Source organism: Heliangelus exortis, chromosome Z (assembly GCF_036169615.1).
Source record: "Heliangelus exortis chromosome Z, bHelExo1.hap1, whole genome shotgun sequence".
NCBI lineage: Eukaryota > Metazoa > Chordata > Aves > Apodiformes > Trochilidae > Heliangelus > Heliangelus exortis.
In genome coordinates this window covers 56403778-56431175 of record NC_092454.1, presented here as the reverse complement: position 1 = coordinate 56431175, position 27398 = coordinate 56403778, and the positions used below count along the sequence as shown (strand labels likewise).

The window sequence follows — 27398 nt, the reverse complement described above, 5'->3', positions numbered from 1 at the left end:
AAGAAAGTACATATAATGCTTCTTCCAAGTATTGTCCCCACCTACAACCATTCTGTAGCATTTCAGACGTGTGACTTCTACTTTGGCAAGGGATGCCTAAGGTCTACTACCTGCTAACAACTCCCTTTCCTCTGTTTTCATCATGACTCCTGTGTTGGGAAGTCAGTGAACCGCAGCTGGAAGTAAATCAGGCTATATCAGAGGTTGTTGTGTGTCTATCATCAAGTTGCAATGTACCAGTTTAGATTTAAGGGTACCAGTGCCAAAAAAAAAAAAAATAAAACTGAAAGGCAGTCTCTCTCTTGTAAAGTATAAGCAGTGGGGGATAATTGCAATAGCAGATAAATATTTATCACAATAACCAATGTTTCTTGCTTAATTCTCAACTGCTCTGCTGTTAGCCCTTACAAAGATGAAAAAACTACTATTTTTCTACATCATGTTTCCACTATACTTACTCAGCTAATGCTACTGGAGTATATTGTAGTATACTGCAATACTAGAAGAACCGGGGAACAGAACTTGCTATTTCTTTAATAGGCTGGGGGCAGGACCTATCACTACTACAAAGGAAAATGAAGCAATGAACTGGTAAAAGATTACATCTCTTTCACATGCATAATTTTTTTCTCTCTAATAAAGGCATACACTGAACACTCACTGGCAAATAATAAAGCAAAGGTGACAGAAAAAAAATCTTTTTTTTTTTTTTTTGCAAAATATGCAACAATCACATGGAAAGATGGCATTGTTTTCACAGAACAGTCATGGTGATCTGAAGTGTAATGTTCATTCATCTGACCGGATGAGTGGGCACACGTGTCAAATGCACAGATTCTATATATATTCTGTGTTTTGTAATTTTTGTTAGGAAGGTTGACTCTCTACAGAGCTTTACCACTGTATGAAAATGCAGGCACTATGCAGCAGTAAAATACTCCTTTTTGAATATTTTCTAAATGGAAAAAATAAAATCTCCAACATTCATCTGCTCTAATTCTAAGCACCCTAGTGGTTCTTGTTCCCTCACTTAGCCAATTTATTACAATATCTCTTAGTGAGGAGATATTCCCTCCACATTCCTTGATCATTTGCCTTTCATGACATTGTTAGGGGGAAGCTAATGAAACATTAAATGTTAATCTACTGTAGAGTAGATACAAAACTGGTTAGAAGAAGCTAAGACTGGGTTTTGGTGATTACCATGGAAGAATGCATTGAATGAAATATGACAGTGGTCTGCTGTAGGCTTGATTTAATACCTTTTTCAGTGATGAACCAATCAGAATATTATATTTTCAAGTGATACCAAACAGCTGTAGTATGGCATAAGAATTCAAAGCAATTGAAACAGATGGGGAATATGAGATTTTACTTCAAAATCTGGTTAAACCACTTCACAGATGAAAAAAAGACAGTATCAGTTCTGGGTATGCTCACAAACTGAATTAGCCCCACCAGAGCCATATTGCTATGAAATCCTAGACCATATGAGGATCTTTAACTGTCAGAATTGCAATAAGGTTTTTGGTTAGGCATGAGGAACATACTTTTGGTACTAAGTAGCAAAGCAATAAAGCAGTTTGCCTGCAGAGGTTTTGGCGTCTTCATCATTGGAGAAAATCTAGTAAAAGATTTGACAAACATTTTCCAGCAAATGGATTAGATAGGGCCTGTGGCTTCTTGCAGACCCAAATCACAGGAGCAGATTTTGACCACGTGTAACTCACTATTACTCTTTTGTCCAAAGCAGTTTCTTCGTAGTCTTGAGTGTCCTTCACTTTCACTGGTATTTCAATTGTTAAAATGACACAATACTGTAGTGGCTATTACATATCACAATAATAAGACAGAGTTGGAAGTCTGACAGATGTAAGAAATTACAAAAATCTGAAATATTTGATTACAAAACTTTGATTCCCATTGCTTAGCACCTCATTGTCTTCATTTTGTATCTAATTTAATTGGGTTTGGACAGTTGAATAGAAGAATAGAAATTAGTCTGACTCGAGGTAAAAGATAACAAGAAACTTTCTGCAAATAATTAAATAGCAAAAGAAAGACCAGGGAGAATCTCTATTCCATATCAGATGCAGGAGGAAACATGGTAAAGAGTGATGAGGGAAAGGCTGAGGTGCTTAATGCTGCCTTTGTACCTGGGGAGTTCAGCCCCTCAGCCTAGGAGACAGGGAGCAGAAGGACATCACCCCCCTAATCCAGGGAGAGGTGGTCAGTGATCTATTGCACCACATGGATATACACAAGGCTATGGGGACAGATGGGATACTGAGAGAGCTGGAGGAAGGGAGGGGGGGACACTCATCAAGGCACTTCTTATAATTTATCAGCAGTCTTGGCTGACTGGGGAGGCACCAACAGATTGGAAGTCAGCCAGTGTGACACCCACATATATACATAAATACATGAGAAGGGATGGAAGGATGATCCCAGAAAAATACAAACCTGTCAGTTTGACTTCAGGGCTGGGAGGCTGATGCAGCAGATCTGCTATTATACAGTGCATGCAGGTGATAACCAGGTGATCAGGCCCATTCAGCATGGGTTTATGAAAGGCAATGTACTGAGGTTATGAAAAGCCTGTTTGACAAACCTTATCTTTAATGACAAGGTGACATGCTTATTGGATGAGGGAAAGGCTGTGGATGTTGCCCATCTTGACTTTTGTAAGGCATTTGACACAGTTTCCCACAGCATTCTCCTACACAAATTGGCTGCTCATAGCTTGGATGGGAATATGCTTTAGAAACTAGTTGGATGGCCAAGCCCAGAGAGTTGTTCTGAATGGAGTTAAATCCAGTTGATGGCTGGTCATGAGCAGTATTCCCCAGGGCTTGGTACTGAGACCACTTCTGTTAACACCTTTATCAATGATCTGGATGAGGGGATAGAGTTCAGCCTTAGTAAATCTGCTGAAGACACTGAGTTCTGTGGAAGTGTTGATCTGCCTCAGGTTAGGGAAGCTCTGCAGAGGGGTCTAGACAGGCTTGATCTATGGGCCAAGGCCAGTTGTATGAGTTTCAATAAGGCCAAGTGTCAGGTCCTGCACTTTGGCCACAACAACCCCCATCAGTGCTACAGGCTTGGGCAGGAGTGTTTGGAGAGCTGCCCAGCAGAGAGGGACCTCGGGGTGTTGGTTGACAGCCAGATGAACATGAGCCAGCAGTGTGTCCAGGTGGCCAAGAGGGCCAATGACATCCTGGTCTCTATAAGGAATAGTGTGGCCAGCAGGACCAGGGGGCCATTTTACCTCTGTATTTAGTACTGGTGAGGCTGCATCTCGAGTACTGTGTTCACTTTTGGGCCTTTCACTACAGAAATGACATTGAGCTATTAGGACATGCCTGAAGGAGGGCAACAAAGATAATGAAGGGTTTGGAGCATATGTCCTATGAGGAACTACTGAGGGAGCTGGGGTTGTTTAGCCTGGAGAAAAGGAGGCTGAGGAGAGATCTTGCTGCTCTCTACAACTGCCTGAGAGGAGGTTGTAGCGAGGTGGGGATCAGACTGTTCAATGAAGTTACAAGTGACAGGACAAGAGGTGATGGCCTCAAGATGCACCGGAGGAGCTTCAGATTGGATATTGGGAAGAATTTCTTCACTGAATGGGTTATCAGACATTGGAAAAGGCTGCCTAGGGCAGTGGTGGAGTAGCCACCCCTGGAGATATTTAAGAGTCATATAGACATAGTACTTAGGGACATGGCTTAGTTGAAGACTTGTCAGTGTTAGGTTAATGGTTGGACTTGATGATCTTGAAGGTCCTTTCCAAACAAGATCATTTTGTGATTCTGAGAACATCCAAGCAATCGAAGTATATTGCCCACAGCCAAATAACTTCTTGTAACTATTTGAACACTTCAGCACATCAGTGGCCTTTACTAGGGAAATGACACGCATCCATAACACAATTTTATGATTAATTTTAAAAGCCATGTAAAACTGATGAGATGCACTCCTCAGTAAAACCTTTTTCTGCATGATAGAAGAAAGTTGTTTTTTTTTTTTTGCATTAACAACTCCCAAGAGTGTCTATGAACAAGATATTTCAGGTTTCCATATCTCCTTGAAGGGCTGGACTGCAAAGCAGGACTGGGCATCAGAGCCCACTGATGTTATGGGAAAAAGCAGAAGAAGTACAATGAAAGTTCTGTGCAGCAGATGTGATAACCTGGAGGAATTGCTGGGTAGTGAGCCAAAACCAGAAATAACAATTTTTGGAGCATTCTCAACTTTTCTCAAGGCTAATAAAAAAGTATGGGACATGACAGGGGATGGGAAAAAAAAAAAAAAATGAAGAAAAAGAGAAAAAAAGAAGGAAAAAAAAAAAGGGAATGGACAAAATGGAGGAGAAAAGAAATAAAAGTCCACTTCTAAAAATGCATGTTGGTAAGGCTTGCTGAGGCAAGTACTGAGGCTTGCTGTCTTGGTGAAGGAATTGTTGAAATGTTAGTATTCTAGGAAAAGTTGATTCCTAGCTGCTTCCGACTGGGCATCGAAATTAGTAAACACTTTAGATTTTACTTTTTCAGCCTCTGCTCACTGCCTGCTCAGTGGACAACACACTCCCATTGGAATAGTCTGAAGACAAAACTCATCACCACCTATGAAACAGATTTGGCAGTGATGAGCCTCAGAGAAAACCTGGAAAGGACTTTTTGACTTCAGAGTAGGGCTGGGACTGCTTGTAATGGATGAAGTACAGAAGAAAAAATAAAGGAAAACTGTGTCTGCAAGAGTGTGGTCAATGATCCTTGAAAGAGGGTGCCTATAGAAATTTTAGCATCTAAGGGCTGAAACAAATTCCAAGTGTAAACTTCACCTTGATATTTTTAGTGTTCGAGTTCTTGACTTTGGAACCTTAGTGTCCTTCTCATGCAGCATGACAAAGGTGGATTTACTGAGTGAAAAGGAAGGGGTGGCTCCAGTTTCCATTAGGAAATGTGGGTGGCTTCCTCTCCCTTGGATACTGACTTAATAGCATGAGGTAGAGTTGACAGCTATTATGTACTTGTTGGAGGATGAATATATGAATACCCAAACTTACAGGGATGAGACTTGTCTATAAATTGATGTTTTGTTGTCTCACATGTAATTGTATTTATTCTCATTCCCTCTGCCACAAAAATACCTGTGATAGATGTCTATGGCCACAGATTTCAGGAACACTGAAAAAAAAAACCAAAAAAAAACCCAACAAAACCAAATAAAAACGACAAAACAAACAAACGCAAACCAAACCAACCAAACAAAAAAAAACCCAAAAAACCCCAAAACCCAACCCTTCACCAATAAATAGAATGTTACTTTGAATTAGAGAAGGCAAACTACATACATTTTTTAGTGAGTGACACACACATACACAAAAAAAAAACCAAAAAAAAAAAACCACAACGATAACTATATTTTATTCTGCTTCACACTCAATTGGTGTGATAGATAACTATTTCAAGGTATTTCAGAGAGCATATTTATAGTCTAGACACAAGACCTTTCAAGGCATGGGTATGAATCTTGATGAAGTCAGAAAACTAGTCAGCCTAGAGGAAAACTATTAAACACCGAGTACTCTGCTAGATTAGTACACTTGTCAGAAATCCAAAAAAGAACCAAACATCTCATACAATAATAGCAAATGAAATTATGGTGAGATATTTTCACATATAATGTCAAATGACACATCATTATTACTGAGGTGATTGAATCCTAATTTATAGAAAAAGCATGCTGGTGTTGGTTATTTGAAACAAAATTCCAGAAACAACATAACAACACAGGAATACCATAAGAAATTGGAAAGGCAGTGAGGACGTAATGATAGTGCACATCCACAAAAATGTAAATGCCAGAGAACTGTCCTTCTGCATAGAAAACATATGTGTATTTTGATTGTGGTTTGGTTTTGTTGGTTTTTAAAGTTTTTTACTCCATATTTTTAAATCTTGTGAAGACCTTTGAATGTTTTTCAGAGATATACTGAACAGCAATGGGTCAAATTTAGAAATAAAAATGTGACTAGAGTGTATTTCATCTCATATGCACCACAAACTAATGTCTAATGTAAGTGTCACTACTATTCTTGGTTTGTACAGAAAAAAGAAAAAATTAATCTGCTGAAAAATGTCCCATTTTCATGAAACTTAAAAAAGTTTCCAACCTGGTAAAGTGCAAACAAATGATTACAGCTTCTAGTCACAGTGATATTGTAACTATGTTGGTCTCTAAATATGTCTTTCATTAGAGCAGAAAGAAACCTTTTGTGACCTGAGGAAATATGGGAAAGCTTGTTTTTTCCTTTTCTATCTACTTACATATTGTCATTTCCATTTGAACTTTTGTTTATATATATCTCCTCTATTTGATACTTACTTTGTCATTTGCAATCAGAATCTAGAAGTTCCCAAGCTTCAACACAAATTTAACTCTCCTGAGTGGCCTTACTCAAAGCACTGAGGCAAGAAACGACCTCAGATATCAGCAGGGCTGAGGCACATTCACTTTCAATTTAGCAATCCTCATCTCACTACACAATTTCTTACATTTTGTGCTTAAGAAGTACAGCTAAAATTATGCTGGCACATACATATTTCTAAGTAAACATGGATTTCTGTTTACATATTTACATCTTCCTCATTATGTGGGAAGAGGCTGAAGGAAAACGACATGTAAGGCCATGTTCTTTCCATTTAAAGTTTGCTATGCACTCTTCAAATCAGTACTAGAGAGGTATCACTCTTGCTCCAGAGAGATTACAGTCTGTAGAAAAAGACTCAGTCTTCCAGTCGTCTCCACTGGACACAGGTTAGAAGTTAACTTCAAAGCACTAAACATTAACAAAGTCCTCACAAAGCAAACACCGAGTACTTTATCAGTATGAAAAATAAAGATACTTTTTGAAACTTGTTTGCAATATGGCAGAAAGAACAATAAGCTCAAATCAGTTGTAATTGTATAGGGTAATGCATGACAGTTGACATCTGTTTTAAGAGGAGTATCTTAATTTTGGCAGAGTTTATGTCATTTCTAAGCTAACTAGGGGAGAGGGGAAGAGAAGAAATAGTAACTTGGGCAGGGGGCCTGCAAGTCCTTTATTTTCAAGTGATACATAACTTCGGTGGTTGTGAATACTACTGCACCAGTCAGAACAACTGTTCTGCAAGTGGGGCACAGTACTCCTCATCCATACTCCCTAAGGAAGACCTTTGTGCAATGAGTGGAGTTTCCTCAGAGAAAAACAAACACACACACACAAAAAAGAACAAGCAAAAAACCCAAACAAACCGAAACATCCAGTTTTTCTTTCATCAACTGACATGAAACCTCGAGAAACAAAATTTCTTAGTACTTCCTTTCAACTCTGCGATGCAAGGCACAGGGTGAAGGGCTCTCATGGTGCAAGATTCAGACTGACTGCTCGCTGAAGGAAGAGTTAAAGATCATCACTTGGGGGTAGAACGGCCCTAAAGCCTCAGAAGAAGATGTCAGGGAAGGTTCGGGCGAGGAGAGCGGTGGGGATGGCAGCAGGGGATGCTTCTCCCCCCGGCTTCATTCCCACCAGACACCTCTTATCTCCCAGGCAGGTTCACAGCTGCCCAGGGCTGCACCCACCCCGCCCCGCTGCAGGCAGGGAGGACCCCGGGACAGACAGCTGGGCCGATTCCACCCCGGGCCGGTTCGCCTAAAACACAGACACGCGTGGGCGTTGCCGTGGCGGGACTCTGGCTTCTCGGGGTTGGGAGGACAGCCGTCTTCACTGAATTATTTCACGGCGACACCGGCCCGGCCGCCACCCGGCCCTGCCCCACTTCCCTGGGCAGACAGAGAGGCTCCTGACACCGCTGCCACCCCCAGCCCGGCCCGGGCTAGGCCGGCCCGGGCGTCCCCACCTCCCAACCCCTCCAGTCACGTGGCGGGGGAGGGGCGGTGCCGTCGTCACGTGATCGCGGGGGCCGGGGCTGGCGGCCGAGCTGGAGGGGAAGATGGCGGCGGAGCGGGAGCCGCCGCCGCTCGGGGAGACACGGCCCGCAGACTTCGAGGAGCTGGAGGACGGCGAGGACCTTTTCACCAGCACCGTGTCCACCCTGGAGGTGAGAGCCCGCCCGGCACCGCGGGCCCCGACCTCCGCGGGCGGGCCCACGCTCGCCGGGCCCTCCCCCCCTGGCCGCCGGTACTTTGCTCCTGACCGAGGTGCCCCGCAGCCCTCCCCGCCGCCAGGCTTCACCGCCTCGCTCCCCGGTTGCGGCCCCGCCGCCCCCCTCTGTGCCGGCAGCGGCGGCTTCTCGGCGCTTCCTGCCCGGCGGGGTAGTGGCTTCGGTCCCGCGGGGGCTCGGCGGTTCCCCTCAGGTTTTCTCTTGTCAGAAGAAAACGAAAGTTCCTTCTCCAGGTGCCGTTGTGCCGCTTCCCTCGCCTTTCCCCCTTTCTGGTACCGCCGGGCTTATAAATACTCCCACCTTCCCTCGTCACATGACGGCAGTTTCGCACGCCCTCCCCCCCTTAGACTCTGCGTGGATTGACAACAGCCCCTTTTCTTTGTCTGGCCTCCTTCGGAGGATTCACACCCTTCATGTTTGCAAAATGTTGTAGAAACTGTAAGCACTCCTCCTCCTCCTCTGGAGCCGGCGGAGGGCGGGGTGGCGGTGGCTGTGACCCTGCCCACCGGGCGCCCACCGCCAGCGGCGGCTCTCGGCCCTGAGCTGAAGGGGCGGCCGGGGCGAGGAGGTTTTGGTGTAAGGCGTTAGGAAACTCTCGGTTGTTCAGAGGAACGAGAGTCCGAAGGGTCTGGAAACTTGTCGTGAATACGTCTCTGAACCGTGCTTTCTTTCCGTGTCAGGGGTCTGGTAGAGAACTGTATGCGCAAAACAGGCCCTCGTTCTGGAGAAGGTTTACAGTGTGTTCATTCATTGTACAGGGAGCTTTTATTGCTGAGTTGCTGTGGTCATTTCACCTGTACGCTTGGCCAGTATCTGCTGGAAGAAAACTATCTGCTTCCTGTACAAAACTGCCCGTTTATAAAGAAAATTGTTCCTGTTCCTCTTTTCCTGAAGAGTTTCCTGTCCTTGACCTTTACAGTAATAGGATCAGTACATGTTTCTTTGTTTTACTCTGACTCTTGCCTGTCCTTAGCAAAAAAGGCCATTATGCAAAGAGGTTCCTGAATGTATTTTAAAGTCACTTGTCCTTCTCTCGAGTCACTTTAGTATTATTTTTTCTTTTTATAAATGCATAATCTGTGCATTGCTAGAAAAAGATATGTGGAATAACGCTGTGAATGAATAGCAGATGATTTGAACCTGCAGTTGACAACAGTTGTATTCAGTGTGTGATGCAGTCTGTATTATTGGAGTCTTGTTCTGGGCACTGAGACTGCACTACAGTGTAAATGACATCTTTACTGATCTGGTCTAGAATTAAAGCTGCAAGCGATAAACTAGATTTAGTGTCCAAATCACAGTTATAATGGGAAGTCTTCATCTTGCTGTTTGAAAAATAGTTGCTGAATACTTCTAATTGTGCAACATCAGGCAAAGAATGCACTTTTGGGTGGTTTGGCTGGCAGTTCCATTGTACTGATTTATTTTTGTAGACAGTCTGTTTGGAAGAAAGCAAAGTAAAATGGGGAAGCCTCTGCTTAAAGAGAAGCTTTGAAAAGCTTCATCAGTAAAGCTTTTTTTGGCGTCCAATCAGCTCCAGTATGTAGGGAAGAGCCTTACTTAATCTTTTTTTTTTCTACAAATTTGAAAGGAAGAGATCAGGGAAATTGATTTTGAACTTCTTACGAGACTGAATGTAGATCATTTAGCTCAAGTGTTAAATGATCAAGTGCACCTCAGACTGGGGAAGAACTAATCAAGCTTCTGTCTTGAGTATTATTTTAATCCTGTAAATATTAATGAAGTAGTGGTTTCTAAGTGACAATGGAAGTTCTGTAGTGACAACGGAACAACATTGTGCTTTTTGTAGTTGATTGTGTATTTGTTTACTGATACCAGAGGAGAAAGCACGGCATGGGATGGTGAGGTCCACAGACAACTTATATGAAGACTATGGCACTTTAAAAGTGTTCTCGACTGGTTCATCTTGGAGCTGTTCCCATTTGCATGATTAATATCAGTCTCCCCTCCTATTCTCTCTTGCTTTCGTTCTCTTTGCAGGTCACAAAAGGAATGCTGTTCCTTTCTTACCTCTGATTTGATTGTGCAGTGAAGAAGCTGTAAGTTACCTAGTGGGTCTTCCAAGTAGCTCTCATGTTAACAGTCTCCATTTAGAAAACACATGCTAATTTGTCTTAAGTTTCTTCTCACAAAATATTAATGTATGTTATCAACTGCAAATACAAATTACTTAGATATAGGAAGCCTAACTCACTTGAATGGCTTATCTGTATAGTAAAATGGAGAGTATGGTTTATTTCAAGTTGAATTCTCTGATGTGAAGAAAAGCTGGGTTGTCTTTGTGCACATACTAGAAGTCAAATGTCTTGAATGAAAATGCAAATGTTTTGACCAAATGCAAATATAAATGTCTTGAATTAAACCCTCTTAATTTTAGGATATAAAATGTTAAAAGATCACACAGAATTGTGACTTCAAAACTTTCTGGTGGAAGAGTTTGAGAGCTCTCCCCGTTCTGTGAACACAGGGCAACAATGAACTGTGGGCACTGGGCTGATGAGCTGCTTCTGTGAGCTGGTGGGGTGCTTATTTTCTTGTTGGATATCCACAGTACCTTATCGTAGTGGAATGTGATTTGGTTTTAATTGTGCCAGCTGTATGGAAAAGTCTCAAGGACAGCCCCTCCTGGACTACTTGTGTCCGGTTCTGGAGCCCCCAACACGTGAAGGACACAGAGCTCTTGAGGCAAGTTCAGGGAAGGTAGGGCCATAACGATGATCAGAGGGCTGGTCCTCTTTATGAAGACAGGGAGAGAGACCTGGGGTTGTTCAGCTTGAAGAAGACTCCAGGAAAACCTATAGCTGCCTTCCAGTACCTGAAGGGGCCTACTGGAAAGCTGGGAAGGGATTTTTTACAAGGACATGTAGTGATAAGACATGGGGTAATAGCTTTAAACTGGAAGAAGGTAGCTTTAGGTTATATTAGGAAGAAATTCTTCCCTGTGCAGGTGGTGAGAGTCCTGGCACAGGTTGCCCAGGGAAGCAATGGTTGCCCCCTCCCTATAAGTGTTAAAGGGCACACTAGCTGGGGCTTGGAGCAACCTGGTGTAGTGGAAGGTATCCCATGCAGGGGAGTTAGAACTGTATTATTGTTAAGGACTCTTCTGACCAAAAGAGTTCTATGATTCTATGAAATTCATGGTCACCGAGGGGTCTGTAGCTGGCAGAGTTGCTTTCAGCAATGAGAACAGCCAGACTGAATCAGACAAATGGTCTAGGACAAAATTGCATTTGCAATGATGCTCTGTGCAGGATGCCATGTTGTCTGTTGTGGTAACTATATGCTGGTAGTCACCTGCAGTGCTCTCCCAGCTACCATATTTTTGCAGCTGAAGGATTTCCTGAGCCCTAGGTAGCATTACAATATTAATAAACTTTCTTAGACTTAACTAGTAGATATGTTTTCAAGCACATGGGGTTTTTTGTTCATTTGTTTTTTAAAAAATGGTCCCTGTGATATGCACACCAAGAAGTTTTTGAAGTTAACTGTGCATTATGGGAATGATCATCCCCTGTTTAAGTTTGTAATAAAAAATTACTAACATGCTGTCTGTGTCTTCTGCCACGTTTAGGCACACTGCAAACATCTGTATAAAAGTCACTCTGGTGACATATTTGAATAAAGTGTATGTTAGATTTTTTTAATGATTGTATGTTTAGTATTGCTCTGATTTCATAATTTCCTTTTCCTTCCTCCTTGCACTGTTGCATTGCCACCTTCCTTGTTTATCTGTTGCACCACTTCCTTGCACCACAATTTTCCCTAAACTTGTAATTTCTGTGTTTTCTGTCTGTCTTTTGTGGAGCAGGTGCCATGTGAATGTGTAGCTAAGATGCCATCTATTAATTTAAAAACCAGTATTTATATTTCTGAGATTTTTTTGTTTTGTTTTTTAGGGTTTTTTTTTGTAATGGAAGAATACATGGGAGGCACTTGAAAACAATGAGTAACAAGTAGATGTGGTAATCTGTCACGTGCTGTCATTGAGGGTGGGGTGTGTATATAATCTCATTGCCAGTTCATCAGTTTGTATCAAAGAGCTGCAATATGCCTTTGGTTTTTGGACAGAAGGCAAAACATTATATAGATAAAGAAATCCAGATACCTTCAATGGCACCCATTGAATTTACCAGTAACAGTTACAAAGAAAGCAGTAAAGACCCCTGTGGAGTATCTGAGAAGAAAATATTAAGTTCTTCAACAGGGTACTATACTTTTGGAGGAAAGCAAGCCTGTATGCAAAAATTAATTTTGTCTAATTGTACTGGATATGTGTCTTCTTCCTTGCTGTTAAATGCTGTCTGCGATGGAAGCCCCTGGGTGTTCATTCTAGTGTGATTGTTTGTGTCCTCTTAATTTTCTGCTGAAAATGTTACTGCTGTATTACTCAGTTTGTTCTCTCTGCCCATGCTGTAATTTCTGAGCTTCTGTAACCCTGTTGTAGGCAGAGAACTTGAATGACTATAGTTGTATGATGTTCAGCTTTTGTCAGCCTGCTGTGTTCTGACTGAAGGAGTCTAGAAGAGGTTCATACTAGTAGCTGAGCTGGTTTGAGGAGGACCCTACCATTAAGGCAGGGTGTCCAAACATCTGGAGCCATAATTTCAGCCAACATTAAATGTGAGAATTTATTGCTTCTTCATAAGTCAAAGCTATAAAATAGTTATTAACCACCAAACATAATGCTCAATAACAGAGGTGAAAATTACACTTGCTATTAATATTGCAAGTTAGAATGGGCCTATAGGCCTCTCACCAGAGACCTGTTTTGCAGTAAACAAGCAACAGGATCCTGAGTGTCCAGTCTACTTGAATGTCCTGGCCATTGGGTGTCTTAGTTGTTTGATGCTTCCTCTGGTCATCTTTCAGCTCAGGAGTCACTCAGAAGCTTCGTAGGCATGAACCTTTCAGGAAATGGACGTGTTTTGACATTTTGTGAACTGCTGGCTTCAAGTTTAAAGTTAGTAAACAGCCATGCTATCCATGTACGTCTGAGCAAGTTTTTTGTCAGTCTCATCTTTTGTTAGCCTTAGGAGTCCCAGGCATTAGAAGTAAGGTGTTTAGAGGTCAAGTCCATATTTTGAGCATTCGTCAGCACTAGTAGACCAGGCGTTAAGGCAGCGAATGCTGAGGCTGCCACTGTCCTCTCACATTCCATTTCTTTTAATGTGTCTTGAATCTACACAATGTGGCGAATTTTTCAGCCTCCTTAGATCCTTTGCTGATTTCATCCCATAGAGAGTTCCCAGTTTCTTCCCATGTTTCCAGCTCAAAAACTGTACAAACTGGGGATCAGGGCTCTCTCATTTGCCCACTTGATCAGCCCTTGGAGCTGTTTCAAATTACTAGGAGTCCCTCTCTTGGATAGGATATGTTGGAGGAGCTTAACTACTGCCTTTTCTTCTTTAGAGAGTGTAGGCCCCATCTCCTCCCCGACTGCTCACCTGATCAGGGTGAGATTCCTCCAGCGAGTGCGCTATTCCCAGCCGTCAGGGCAATGAGCTGTTTGGGTCGGCTTTCCCGCTACCCTCTCATTCCAGCTGTCTTCATCGCTCCTGGGAAGCAACAGCAAGAGGGTCCCTGTTCTGGGCGCCAGTTGCTGGAGAACAGTGGACAACACACAGATTAAGTATTGCAGTTTATTGAGAGCAGGAGTAGCCCTTTTATACACGGGCAGGCTGATAACATAATACAAGCATTTTGTTGATTAGTACAACGCATTTTTTGTATGCTGCAGTGCATTATCTAATGGTTTAAAGACAACTCTTTAAGCGTTGTCTATGAGATGATTTCCCAGCCTGTTATTCTTCTTTTCTACTGCCAACTCCCTTATCTTTCAGTAACCTTGCAGCTGGGCCTCAAGGCCCTTAGCTCACTCTGGTTAAAGCTGAATAGTCAGGATTGCAGAAAGTCTCCCAACAGTAAGGGAACGTAACTGCTGAGAGTAAGACTCTCCATAGGTCAGCATAGGTTGGGTTAGAGATCGCTTGGATAAACTGAAAACACACAAATCCAATGGGGTTTTGGGTGCAGCCACCTGTGCTGAGAGAGTTGCTGATGTTGCTGAGCTGCTCTCCATAATTTCTTAAAAATCATGGAGAATAGGAGAGGTGCCTGAGGACTAAAGAAAAGCCAGTGCCACTCCAGTCTTCAAAAAGGACGAGAAGGAAGACCCAGGCAACTACAGACCAGTCACCCTGGAAAGGTGAAAGTTTCCATCCCTGGAAAGGTGATGGAGCAGCTCATTCTAGAGGCTGTCTCTAAGCACATGGCAGAGAAGAAGGTTATCAGAAGTAGCCAGCAGGGATTTATGAAGGGGAAATTGTGCTTGACTAATCTGATATCCTTCTATGAAGGCATGACCAAGTTAGTAGATGAAGGGGGAGCAGTGGATGCCTTGACTTCAGTCAAGCTTTCCATACAGTCTCCCTTAACAGCCTCATAACAAAGGAAAGAAATGTGGGACAGGATTGGACTGTGAAGTGGATTGTTAACTGGCTCAAAACAGAGTTCAGAGGGCTGTGATCAGCAGCACTGGGTCAAGTTAGAGGCCTGTGGCCAGTGATGTTCCCAAGGGATCAGTACTGGATGCAGTTTTGTTCATTATCTCCAGCAACTTGTATGAGGGGATCAAGTGTACTCTCAACAAGTTCGCTGGTGTTGAGAAGCTGGGAAGGGTGGCTGAGGCACCAGAAGGCTGGGCTGCTATCCAACAAGATCTGGAGAGGATGGAGGGCTGGGCAAAAGTCAGCCTCATGGAATTCAATAAGGACAAATATGGTCCTGAGCCTGGGGAGGAATAACACCAACCACCAGGTAAAGATTAGGAGATGTCCTGCTGCAAAGCAGCTCCATGGAAAAAGAACTTGGAGTCCTAGTGGACAGTAAATTCTTCATGGGTGAACAATGTGCCCTTGTGGCCAAGGGAGCCAGTGGTATCCCAGGGTGCATCAGGTAAAGTGCATCCAGCAGACCTAGGGAGGTTCTCTTCCCTCTCTACTTTGTCTTGATGAGACAACACCAGGAATACTGTATCCGATTAGGGGATCCCCAGTTCAAGAGGCACAGGGGTCTACTGGAGAGAGTCCAGTGGAGAGCTACAAAGATAATTAAGGGACTTGAACATCTCTCCTACGAAGAAATCTGAGAGAACTGGGGCTATTTAGCCTTCAGAAAAGAAGACGGTCTATAAATATCTGAGGAGTGTGTGTCAAGAAGATGAGGCTCTTCTCTTTTCAGTGATGCCTAGTAATAAGACAAGGAATAATGGGCTTAACATAGAATATAGGAAGTTCCACCTCAGCATGAGGAGAAACTTCTTTACTGTGAGGGTGATGGTGCAGGGGAACAGGCTGCCCAGAGAGGTGGAGTTTCTGCAGGGATGTTGGACTAGATATTCTCTAGAGGTCACTTCCAACCTCTAACATTCTGTGATCTTCCATTTCCTGTCTGATACTCAACTTTTCATGGTACTGACTAATAACCCCTGTGACAGCCATCTTTGCCACCAGTTAACTGTATTTCATAGAGGTAAGAGTGAAGATGAGATACTGTCTTTTAGCTTGTACCTGCAATAGGGTGTAACCTATACAGCATAATATGTTGTTTCAGTGCATAGGTGGGTTTTTTTGTGGGTCTGAGTGGGCCTGACCCACAGGCTGTACAATAACCGTATTATTATGAGTTTTTTGCTCCGGTTTCTTATAAATTTGGGACTGTTGGCTTTATGCGTGTTTTGAAAATAACTTTTGGAGATAAAAGCCTTATCTTTGTTGCAAAACTCTTAAAAACAAGCTTTTTGTTTTGCTGCGTTCAGAGGCATATGTGTCCAGGCCATAAATAATTTTTAAGAAGTTTCTACACATTATCTTCTTCACATGAAGTTCCAACTGTTTGTGAAGACATCTATTTCCATCCTTAATCTTGTTTGAGAATGACAGCTGTTTAAAAATACCAAAGAACCACTGAACTATTAATAGGCCAGGAAATAACCTTGTTCAGCCCTCAGTTTTTTGCAGTTTAACCCAAACCAGCAGCTGAGCACCACATAGCTACTTGCTCACTGACTGTCCACAGTAGGATTGTGGAGAAAATGAGAAGGGTAAAAGTGGGAAAATATGTAGGTTGACTTTTAGAAAATTTCATAAATAAAACAAAAGCTTTGCATGTAACCAAAGCAAAATAAGGATTTAATTAATTCTTTCCTATCAACAGGCAGTTGTTCAGCCATCTGCAGGAAAGCAGGGCCCATCACATGTAATGATTACTTGGGAAGACAAGCACCGTCACTCCCAAAAGCCTCCCCACCCTCCTTCTTAGCTCCAGCCTTTATTGCTGAGCATAGTGTTAGCAGGTATGGAATATCCCTTTGGTCACCTGGGGTTAGCTGTGCCAGCTCTGTCCTCTCCCAATTTCTTGTGCATTCCGCAGCCTACTTTCTGGCAGATCAGTGAGAAGCAGAGGAGGCCTTCATGCTTTGTAAGCATTTTTCAGCAATAACTGAACTATGTGATCAACCCTGATTTGGTTTCCATCCAAGCCATGGAACTGTACAAGATATATAAACAAAATTAACTCTTTCCCAGCCAAAACCACTACACAGGTAAAAATTTTAAAGGAAAGACATTCTGCCTGTAAATCAACCACAAAGCTAAACTTCAGTATCTACTGTTATTTAAAAAAGAAACCTGATTTATAAATAATATAAAATTATTGTATGTTTGTAAACTAAAAAGCACAGACAGAACTTGTTTCACTGGAATTATTCCAATAATAGTCATTTCTAGGCTTTGTCTCATGTATACAGACTATTCTAGCTGTACAAATATGTTTTTTGTCTTGAGCTTTTTGAGGTTCCCCTAAGATTCATTTGTGTCCTCTTTTATTTGTGTTTTCCTTGTTGCAGTTTTTGGAGACTGAGGTATGTGAAATTTGGAGAAAATCCTCTGTAATTAATTGCATTAATTGGCAGCTCTGAAGCCTGGTATCCAGTGCGTAATTCTTGGCTTTCTTGAATGCTGCTAAGGACAGGAACTTTCTCATCTCTGTTACAGAAAGAGATCAATAATTCTACCAGGACTTGGTATCTTTCCATATATGTATGGCTATCACTAGGAAGACTCTGTTCCTTGTTCAAAGTGGGAATGGCTTTGTATTAACTTCTGATTAACTTCTTGTTTTAGGTATGTACATATTTGGTTTTTTCATATTATGCCAAACATTGGCATAAGTGTTTATTTGGTTTAAGTGTTCCAGGCGAATCTGGAATCTGGTAGGGTTTCTTTTTGTGATTAGAACCCAGGTAGAGTCAAAAGTAATCATCAGTAAACAAACTATCTGCCTTGCACAAAGCTGAGAGGACAGTGTGGTGGTGAAGCTTGAAGGTGTATTCTCTGGTGGCTTTTTCCATCACTCATCAGTCAGAAGCATAGTTAAGGGATAAAGCTGAAAGCAATCTGACAATTGGAAGAAGTGGTCAGTAAGGGTTTTTGTTCCCTGTGCCTGTAACAGCTGTTACCTGGAGGTGAATTGACAGGCATGCGCTACATGTCATGCTGTATTTGCAGTACTGTGGAGTCCCCACTATGTCCTAAACTACAGATCTGTCAAAATGTAAGTAGCTTGCTGTTCAAAGTTGATCAGCAGCAAAACTGGTTTGGAATCAATATTTATGCTGCTTTCATGAAGAATTACTTTTGCTGATGAACCTTCAAACTGCTTGAACCTCACAGGGAAATCAAAAGTTTTTCTGGTCTGCTATTGTACCTGAAGCTCAAGATCTTAAATTCCCAGCTTTATGCAGTGCAGCCTGAAGGGTGGTACCATTTCTGTATCAAGATGCTGTTCCTCAGTGGGCCTACCTCAGTTTCCCTTTGTGATTCAGTCATTCTTTGTCTCTCAGCTTCGTTGCCTTTAGCCTGGAGTTGAAGAGTTTCCACAGAAAGCAGAGGGCACAGAAAACTCTGAAGTAGTAACAATCTGGAAAGTACCACGGAAAGACCAAGTTGGTGTTATCTGTGCCATCAGCTTTATCTTTTTTTTTCATTTTTGAAAAACATGGAGCTGAGTTTGGCTCCAGTTTGGCCAAACAAGCTAAACAAGAACTTACAGAAAAAAGAACTTGGGGAAAAGCTTGCTTGTTTTTTCCTTTGTTTCTGTTTTGTACTCTAATGGAGAATTTTTGAGGTATGGCTAAGTAGTTCAGTGACAGCAGCCAATTGCCTTACTCTATAAATTCTAGTCCCATCTCTTGATTGGAGAGAATGCTGTATCTAGTGTAAGACCTATTAATAATAAAGTTGCCACCGTTCAGACAATTAGCCTTGTAAAGCAGTTACCTGGACATTTGCATATTTTATTGTTAAGGTACCTTCTTGTTTTGTTATCCTAATACCTTGTTTTGCTTCCTTAATGTCCTAACACTTATACAATAAAATTTTTACCTTTTAGTCTTATTTTTAAGATCCTTTGCTACGGACAGTAAATCCTGTTTTATACATGCACATCTCATCTACTGTCCTGTCCTGTATGGGGCAGTTTTTTCCAAAGTATGGTATTTCTTGAGTTCTTAAAATCACTTTAAACTATTGACTATTACATCTGACACGTGGTATCTATACTATAATTTTTAGAATAATGAAGCATGTCAAGTGGTGAGGTTTTTTTAAATTTCCAGTTTAATTTTGTCTAAATTGGTTACGAGTCTTGTGATGCAACTTAAGGATCATTCTTCAAAAAAGGACCAAATACCTTTATTACCTCGATGTACTTATTTACTATGGGGTTATTTTGACATCAGTGTGAGATGGGAAGTGTATATATAACTAGTAGATTGGTTGCTTGTAAGGTTATAAATTCTACTAATTACAGTTCTCAAATGTTTCTTCTTTGCCTTTGCAGACTGTAGGGAAAAATCCAGCAAGCAGTTCTAAAGTTCTAAACAAAGTCCTTTTGTTGCTCATAACTTTTTTTGTGTCTATTTGAACAGAACAGTTCTATGCAGTAACTATAGTGTGTTCCAGAGGAGTATAAATTTTCTGGAATTCTTTTATTTGCTTTTTTCTTCCCTTGTTCTTCAGCAGGGAAACCCTTGGCCTAACACCTTCCGAGGTCAAGAGAGCCTTGATGAGTACTTGAATGTTCTTCGAAAGCCTATTTTGTACTTTGTCTGAATTCGCCTGGCAGGATTTTTACTGTTCCTGCTTACCTCCTCTGTGCCAGAATTTCAGGTGACTGAGATCTGGACAGATGTGGGGACTGAGTTCTTGCTCTGTGCTGCTTGAAGTAAGGATGTACACTGTTCTTGGAGAAACAGTAAGGAAGGCCTCTCCCTTAGAACTGTAGCCTCTGCTACGTTTATCAGTGTGAAAATACAACCTGCTAGATTTTTTTTTTCTGTGGTTTTTTGGTATTTGCTAGGCTTTTAGAAACTTTTAGCCTGTGGCGTTTGTTGAAGCATAGCCTGAAATGTTTACTCTTGTTTGAATTCTAGTTCTGAACATAAATTATGCAACTCTATGAAAAAACTATGAAGCAAGAAGTGACATAATTTTCAAATTCCCATAATTTTCAAATTCAAATATGAATAAATATTCTTCTGTTGAAAACCCCTGAGCCATCTATATGGGATAGAGTTGTGAGCTGTCAGTCTTACAAAGCACTGATACTTGGTTGGGTGTGTATTTATTTTGTGGGTAAGCTAAACATTTGGTAGCCCACCTTTGGTATTGCTTTAATTTTCCTGAGTGTCTTTGAGTATTTATTTTTTCACAGGGCAAGTTCTAGTCTTCATTGAGTTAAAATAACTGTATCTGTGACAAGCCTGTGGTCTTTATCAATACAATGTAACCCTCTGCGGCTTTGCCAGCCTGTTCTGGATGGTGGTGTCCCTGCCCACGCAGAGGGGTTGGAACTAGGTGATCTTTACAAGTCCCTTCCCGCTAAAACCATCCTGTGATGCTATGAATAATCCCCAAATCCAACCAGTTGCAAACATATCAAGATTTCTTATGGCTGTAAGCAGCCTTGAGTTATTTGAATGCCATTAACACATTCTTGTAGTCTCTGAAAAAATAATACAGAGTGATTGGTGTTTTCTTTATTAATTATTTTTCTATGTACAAATCCAAATTTAAATATAAGCCTTTCCAAAAGGTACTTAAAAACCAAGTCATATTCGTCAATACCGATGAACTTATTCTAGAGACTTCTGTAGCAGCTTTTGTTTGGTGTTAATTAAACTCAAGGAAACGGGTGGCATTGCTTTATTCTCTGACAAAGAAATGAAAAGACCTGTTTACTAGCCCATATCCTTTGTTCATTGTTTCCATGCTAAGACTAGGAAATGGGAATAGCTGACAGGGTTTCCTTTCTGTACATCTTGCCTTGTTTTTTTTCAGTGAATGTTTGTTGCAGTAATTCTTCTGTAAATTGACACATGGCAACTTGTTCTCTGCTAATTATTTCACTTTTTTTCTTAAGCAGTCAAGTCCTTCATCTCCAGAACCAGCAAATCTTCCAGCAGAAGACCTCAGCACAAACTCTAATGGTCCAAAGCCGACAGATATCATGCTAGATGATGACAGGGAAGACCTCTTTGCTGGTAATTGATCTTTTCTTCTAATGTTTCTGTATAAACTCTTGTTCTTGGACTGAAAGGTATGTGCTTTTTCTGGGAAGGAGAGCTAAAACCTTTTTATTCTGTAAAAGGTCATTTTTTTAGCTGTAAGGAAATATGAAGCAGTGACCCAGCAATGGAAACTTCATTTATAATGTTACGCAATTTAGTATTGTAGCAAATCTTAACTGTTACTTAGCCTGTTGAAGGTATGCTTCCTGGAAAATTCATGAAGGAATTAACTAATGCCTCTAGCCATCATTGCTCTTTGTTTCCTGAGTTCAACAATCATTTATTTATTTAAAGTCCTCTGATCTTCTGCAGTATGTTGTCAGATTTATGAATTTGTAAGAAAAGTAACATACTTGAAAGGAAAATAGCTGAGATTCTTCTTTGCCCCAGATTGGTTGTTTTACCATTATTAGCACATCTTGGTATTGATTGTATGTGGTTATAAAACTGTTGTGGAATCTAGCCTTTCATTTCAGATGCAAAGTAGAAAACCTGAGTTTGCTTAGTAGTGAAAACAAAGTGTTATGTAAGTTCAAGATTTTGCTAACTTTAATGTACCAACAAAAGTTTGGGAATATTTTTTTCTCCAGATTTACAAGTGTTGTCTCAGATGTAAACACTTCAGTTAGACTCTTAATTTTATATATTTTTGTATCTTAACTATTGATTGCTCTCTCATATTGAATGAGTGGCACCTTGAGAAACCTATTTAATAGGAAGTGCAATTCACATTTCTTCAGTAGTTTGCCAATGATGTATGGATATACATTTATAGCATTAGTTAAGTTTGTTTACTAAATACAGGTTTCTCAGTGGTACATACTATCAGTAAACAGTGCGGTAGTGTTAGCTGATTAGTAACATGTCCTGACAGCGATAACAGAATTTATTATTATGGATTAACAGCATTCAAATCTGGTTTTGTATAAAATCATTATTTAATTTAACATCTTAATTTTCTACTTAACAACCATACATACTCTCCCACTCTTTTTTTCCAAATAAAAATAAATATAATTCAGGTTATATTGCAAGCTGAAGGGTGTTTCTTTTTTCGTAAGACTCTTCACTAACACTTTTCCTATTACTGCATACTGAGTGAATAATTTGGCTGTCTGCATTGAATATAGTCCTCACCTCATCTCTTCAATGATTCCCTGATGCGATAATTCAAAAAGAAACTTCGCAGCCTTTAGGTCTGGGCTGTTTTGTGTGGATAGGTGCATACACATGCCCAATACTTTTGTTCTGAACTTACCAAATTTATATCTGTCTATACTTGAACTTATATTAGTACATTATTTTGTTCGAATATATTGACTAGTTTACTAACCTTCTGAAATTAATTTTAAGAGAAAGAGATAATGAAGAATAGAGAGTAATCCTACTTCATTTGTATTTATATTATTTGATATTGCAACTCATAAAGACCAGCAATACTTCAGCAACAAAACTTTCTAGTACTAGTGATTTGATTATTTAGCTCCAGTATATAAAACAGGCTTTTTATAACAGTAGACCCATCTGGCATGCATATTGTAGGAAAGCCAATTTTCCTTTGGATAATACTAAGAAAAGGGGTGGCTGAAGTAAACAGTAAGGGGAACCAGACAGAAGAAACAAATGTTAGCAGCCAGATTGTTTTCAGCTGAAATGGATGCCACGAGGAAAACACAGAACTGATTTAATGACTTTACGAAAGAAATACAGAAGAAACTGCATCCAACACTGAACTGAGCTGCATGGATAGCACAATTAAGACTAGTCTTTATAAGGTCATAAGGTATATATATATATACAGACTGAGGCTAGTACAAACTCTCAAACAGGAGGAGGAAAACCAAAAGTGATTTATGGAGCCTAAAGCAGAATATGACATTTCATAGTACCCTGTTGTGAGCAGGAAGTATGCATAATCCAGTTGTGCCCTAGTGATGAACTTCTGCCTTTTTATCACTATCTGCACAGGCATTCTCAAAAACAACATCTAATCTGTGTTCCAGTGCTGTGCACTCAGAAGAACTGTTTTTTCCGGACTGTTTTGCTAGACAATGATGTTAATCCATCTGATTAACTTTCTGATTCTCATTTGCAATGAATAGAAACCATGTGACAGGGCAACATGAGATGTCTGTTTTCTTGCTTCCAGCGTTATTGCAGAATCCTGGCTTTCTGTAAAAACAGGATTTAATTTACAATTGAGTAAGACTAGGATTTTTTCTTCAATATGTTGAATTTCCAAAGAAACCTTTAATTGCACAGCTTTTAGGAGTACTTAACTGGAGAGAAAAATAAAGTTCCACAGCTTTCTAACTTACATTGTTCCTTCATATTGAATTATTAGACCCTCTAATATTCAGGTCAAGGAACTCATATGGAAGGCTCCTTGAGAGGAGATACTATGACTCTTTGGGTATGTAAACAATTCTAGTTTTACAGACTTTTAAAAAAATGTGGTGGTATGCCTCTTGAGCTATTGTAGGCTTGATAAATCTTTTTCACTATTCTGTCTAATAATGCAACCTAATGGAAAAAGAAGTGAGGGAGAACAAATTATGATTTCCTGTACTGTTTTAATGCAGTTCAGAATCTGGAGTAGGTTGGGGTTTTTTTAGGCTTTTTTTGGTTCTACTTAAAACCTCTTTGCTATTGTGTTTCTACAGCAGCTACTCAGTAGTATATTCAAGGTTATACATGAGATAAAATGTTTTAGATATTCATTACCTTGTCTCTGGTGACTCATAAGTGCTTTGGCTGAACTATTAAAGCGGGGTTTCAGAGGTGGAAGAAAATAACTGAAGACCAGTAAATTTTGCTGCTGCATTCAGTAATATTGTAGCTCTTCACTAGGCAAAAAAGGTCTTGCCAGTCACTTAAGCAATTTCATCCTTAGAATAAAAGTTAGTGTGTTGATTATTTGGCCAAGAAAGAATTACTTTATCTTGCCTTGTCAAGCTCTTAAATGTGAAGACCATAGTGGTTAGCACTCAAAATGAGATAGTATTAGGAGTAACTGGAGAGGCTTTGGACTGTGGCTTAAAACCTGTCTTTCCATAAGCTTTTACTGTAGAGTGAGGAGTTAGATAATAAATTAGTCCTCTAAAATACCAGCCTATAGTTCTGTATACAGCTGCAGTAACGTACCATGGACTGCCTATGCAGGACATAGCTGGTGTCTTCTGCCTCAAGTGCTTGTAGATGATGAGTAGTGCAGTGAAGTTATATCAGTGCTCTGTCACTGTTTTCAGAAAAAAGGAAAATTGCATTTTTTCCTCTCCCCTAGTTTGGTAAAAGATTACTTTTGATGTTCTTATGGTTTTGCAGCTGTGAAAGGTGTTTGGGAATGGATCATATTATGCAAATATCTCACATGTCCTGGGGGAAACCCAGTGGTTAAAAGGAGTGATGTTTGTTGTTTTTGGGTTTTTGTTTTGTGTTTCTTCAGGTCATGACAAGTTTATCCTAAGGTTTTTTTCGTGGAAGTTGATACAGAAAAGGACATGCTAACTCTGTGAACCAGACAAGATAAGTGGTGTCTGTTGGGCTGTTGTTATGTGTGTCTGATCAGAAGAGTTCGGTGCAGATGCCTCTTGGCTTTTTAGAAGCCGATTGTTCAATCTGGGTCTCTTCAAAACCTGCAGTTTTGGGGTCAAGAGAAGGCCTTGTTAATGATTGACAGTTCTGTTAAAACTATTTCTGTAGTTATTCAGATTATTCTTAGTACTCCTGGTATAACAGTAAGGATCCTGGGCCATGACTTGGGTGTCATATCTTTCACAGTCAGTTCTTTTAGTATATCTGTCTCTGAAATACTGCTACACCTGGAGAAATCTTTTTTCAGTAACTTGTCCCATGTTCTGGACAACAGTTTCTATTTCAGTTTACTTCCGTGTTGATATGATTACCTGAGTAAACTTTCAATGGTAATAAGCCATTTTAAACAACTGAGCCGTGTCAGAGTTTTAGTGGTCTGATATTTAGAGGTGTGACCAGTAAAAATAACTTAATCAGCTGAAGCGAGCTGCTGCTATGGAATTGCAAACTTGCACTTTGAAAGATGATGTTGACAAATACCGGTGGTGAAGAGTAAATAAACAAGAGCTAGGTAATGCTGAGACTGAGCCCCATGCTTGAGTGCTTGACAGAAACTTGGTATGGTTGACTGTATAATGTTAATTATGCATAAATAGTTTGTCTTATGCATCAGGATGTATTCATGTTCTTCTGGAGGTAAGCATCGTGACAGTGATCCATAGCAAAGTCTGTTTATGGATTGTAAAGCAGGTGTGTATGTGTAGAAGCCTTACAGCATTACATTCATGGAGGTGCATAATATGTGCTGGTAACTTCTATAATACAAGTGTTGGATCTTAGTGTTTTCTTCCTAAAAGTTGGACAGAGCAGTTGCCCCACTTTATACAAGAAGAGTTTATGCTTTTGTGAACTCCTCAGGAAAGCAAAGATTTAATTTTTTCATCTAGATTTCATTTTTTCATGAAAATATTAAATCACAATACTTAAGAACAAAAAAAAACCTCCACAAGACCACAGTTTACCTCCTAAGTTTACAAAAGAAAAAATTTAAATCAATATATCAAGCAGATGTTTTTGAAAGTGCCATAGTTTCTCCTTTGGAACCTACCAATTCCATCTTTTTCCTTGGGCAAAAAATAGCACAAAACCAGAAAATAGAATTGTTGGTCAATTGTTTTAATGTAGACCACGTCATCTGATTTCCCAAAGAGAATGAGTGCATATAAGAAGCATAAATGACAGAGTTCATCAGAACAAATCTGTTTATTGGGAAGTAGATCTTCAGCTTATGTATTTGAAGACTGTTTTTCTGAGGGGGAACAAAACAGACAGAAATTATAAGAGCCCGCTATTATATAAAGCTAGTCTACTTTCTCCCTCCAAAATATTTTTAATACCTCTGTCCTTCACTCTTGCCACACCCATTTCTACTGTCTGTTCCACTTTACTGTTCTAGATATATGTAATGTGTGGGATACATGCAAACTTGAGGGTGAGGGGTAACAGGAGGGAAGATGGCATAAATTCTCCTTTCTTGTCCTAAAAGATCTGACACACTGCTTTCAAAAAAACATAGTATTTTCTCTATATAAGTTCCTCCAGGAAAACACAAAAGGAAGGCTAGTAAGCAGCACCTTTAAGAATTTGCTCATGTCCAAACCAATTCTAGATTGCAGTCTAGAAATACTGGTGTAGTCTTGCTGATCTTGCTGAGAGAAAACCTCATTGCCTTTCCAACTGCTTCCTTCTATGATTGGCTTATGTTTTATATTACACAATATATTGTGTATCTGTCTATATATATATATAAATAAAACATACTAAGTTACATTTTTTCCTGTAAAACAGCCATTTGTATGACATACAACCAAAATATTGAATTCTGTTAGGCACAAAGGAAAACCACTAACCTTTTTCTATGTTTAAATGTTCTTCCACCAACCTGAAAGGGTTTTTTTTTGCAGTTATGTTAGGAGAGTCTCTTGAGTCTGTAGAACTTGAGGTCAGTAACAATAAGGTTGGGTGCCTGTGGGTCAAAATCAGGGGGAAGACCAATAAGGCTGACATTCTGGTGGGAGCCTTTTACAGACCACCCAACCAGGATGAGAGTGATGAATTATTCTGCAAGCAGTTAGCAAATGTCTCAAAATCACCAGCCCTTGTTCTCGTGGGTGACTAACCTGCTGGATGTCTGCTGGGAACTCCACGCAGCAGAGAAGAGGTAGTCTAGGAGATTCCTGGAGTGTATAGAGGATACTTTCCTGCTCCAGATGGTAAATGAGCCTACCGGGGATAGATCCCCACTAGACCTTCTGTTTACAAACAAAGAGGGGCTGGTGGGGGATGCAGGGGTTGGAGGCCATTGGGGCTAAAGTGACCATGAAATAATAGTTTTCAATACTCAGGAATGCAAGGAGTGCCAACGATAAAACCTCTATGCAAATTTTGACCTTTTCAGAAAACTGATTCAGAGTGTACCCTGGGAAACAGCCTGTGAAAAAAAAGGGGGTTGGGAGGGATGGGCGTATTCAAGGAGCAAGTCCTGAATGCACAGGAATAGCCTGTCCCTGTGTGCCCAAAGGCAAACCAGAGGGGAAGACAACTGCTCTGGCTAAACAGGGAGATATAGAAGGAAATTCAGGGTAAAAAGAGAGCTTACAGTCTATGGAAAAAAGGGCTGGCTACTCAGGAAGAGTTTAGGAATATGATTAGGTCATGTAGAAAGAAAATTAGAGAGACAGAGGCACAATTTGAACTCAATCTTGACGCTTCCATTAAAGATAACAGAAAGTCTTTCTACAGATAGATACATCTAGGGCAAAAGGAGGGGCAGGGAAAACCTGTCCATTCTTTGTTGGACATGGGGGGAAACATAATTACCAAAGATGAAGAAAAGGCTGAGGTATTGAACACTTTTCTTTACCTCAGTTTTCAACAGTAAGACAGGTTGTCCTGAGGACAGCTGCTTCTGGGGCTTGTGGAGAGAAATATGAAGCTCCCCTGTAATCCTGGAGGGAACAGTTTGTGACCTGCTGAGCCACTTGGAT

The 27398-nt window shown here is 40.6% G+C and overlaps 1 protein-coding gene and 2 long non-coding RNA genes across 3 annotated transcripts in view; all 3 read left to right on the top strand.

Moving 5' to 3' along the window:
- Nucleotides 1–27398, top strand: part of LOC139789641 (uncharacterized) — a 354871-nt gene that overhangs the window by 77361 nt on the left and 250112 nt on the right. The gene's annotated exons all lie outside the window — the stretch shown is intronic.
- SNX2 (sorting nexin 2) overlaps nucleotides 7951–27398 on the top strand; it is a 37493-nt gene continuing 18045 nt past the window's right edge. The window contains 2 exon segments of the mRNA XM_071731707.1: nucleotides 7951–8105; nucleotides 20673–20790. Of these exon segments, the coding sequence (XP_071587808.1) occupies nucleotides 7998–8105; nucleotides 20673–20790 (226 nt within the window). The 5' untranslated portion in view covers nucleotides 7951–7997.
- On the top strand, nucleotides 22610–27080 carry LOC139790203 (uncharacterized). Its single transcript, XR_011723422.1, has 2 exons — nucleotides 22610–23230; nucleotides 24263–27080. It is a non-coding gene; the product is annotated as an uncharacterized lncRNA (long non-coding RNA).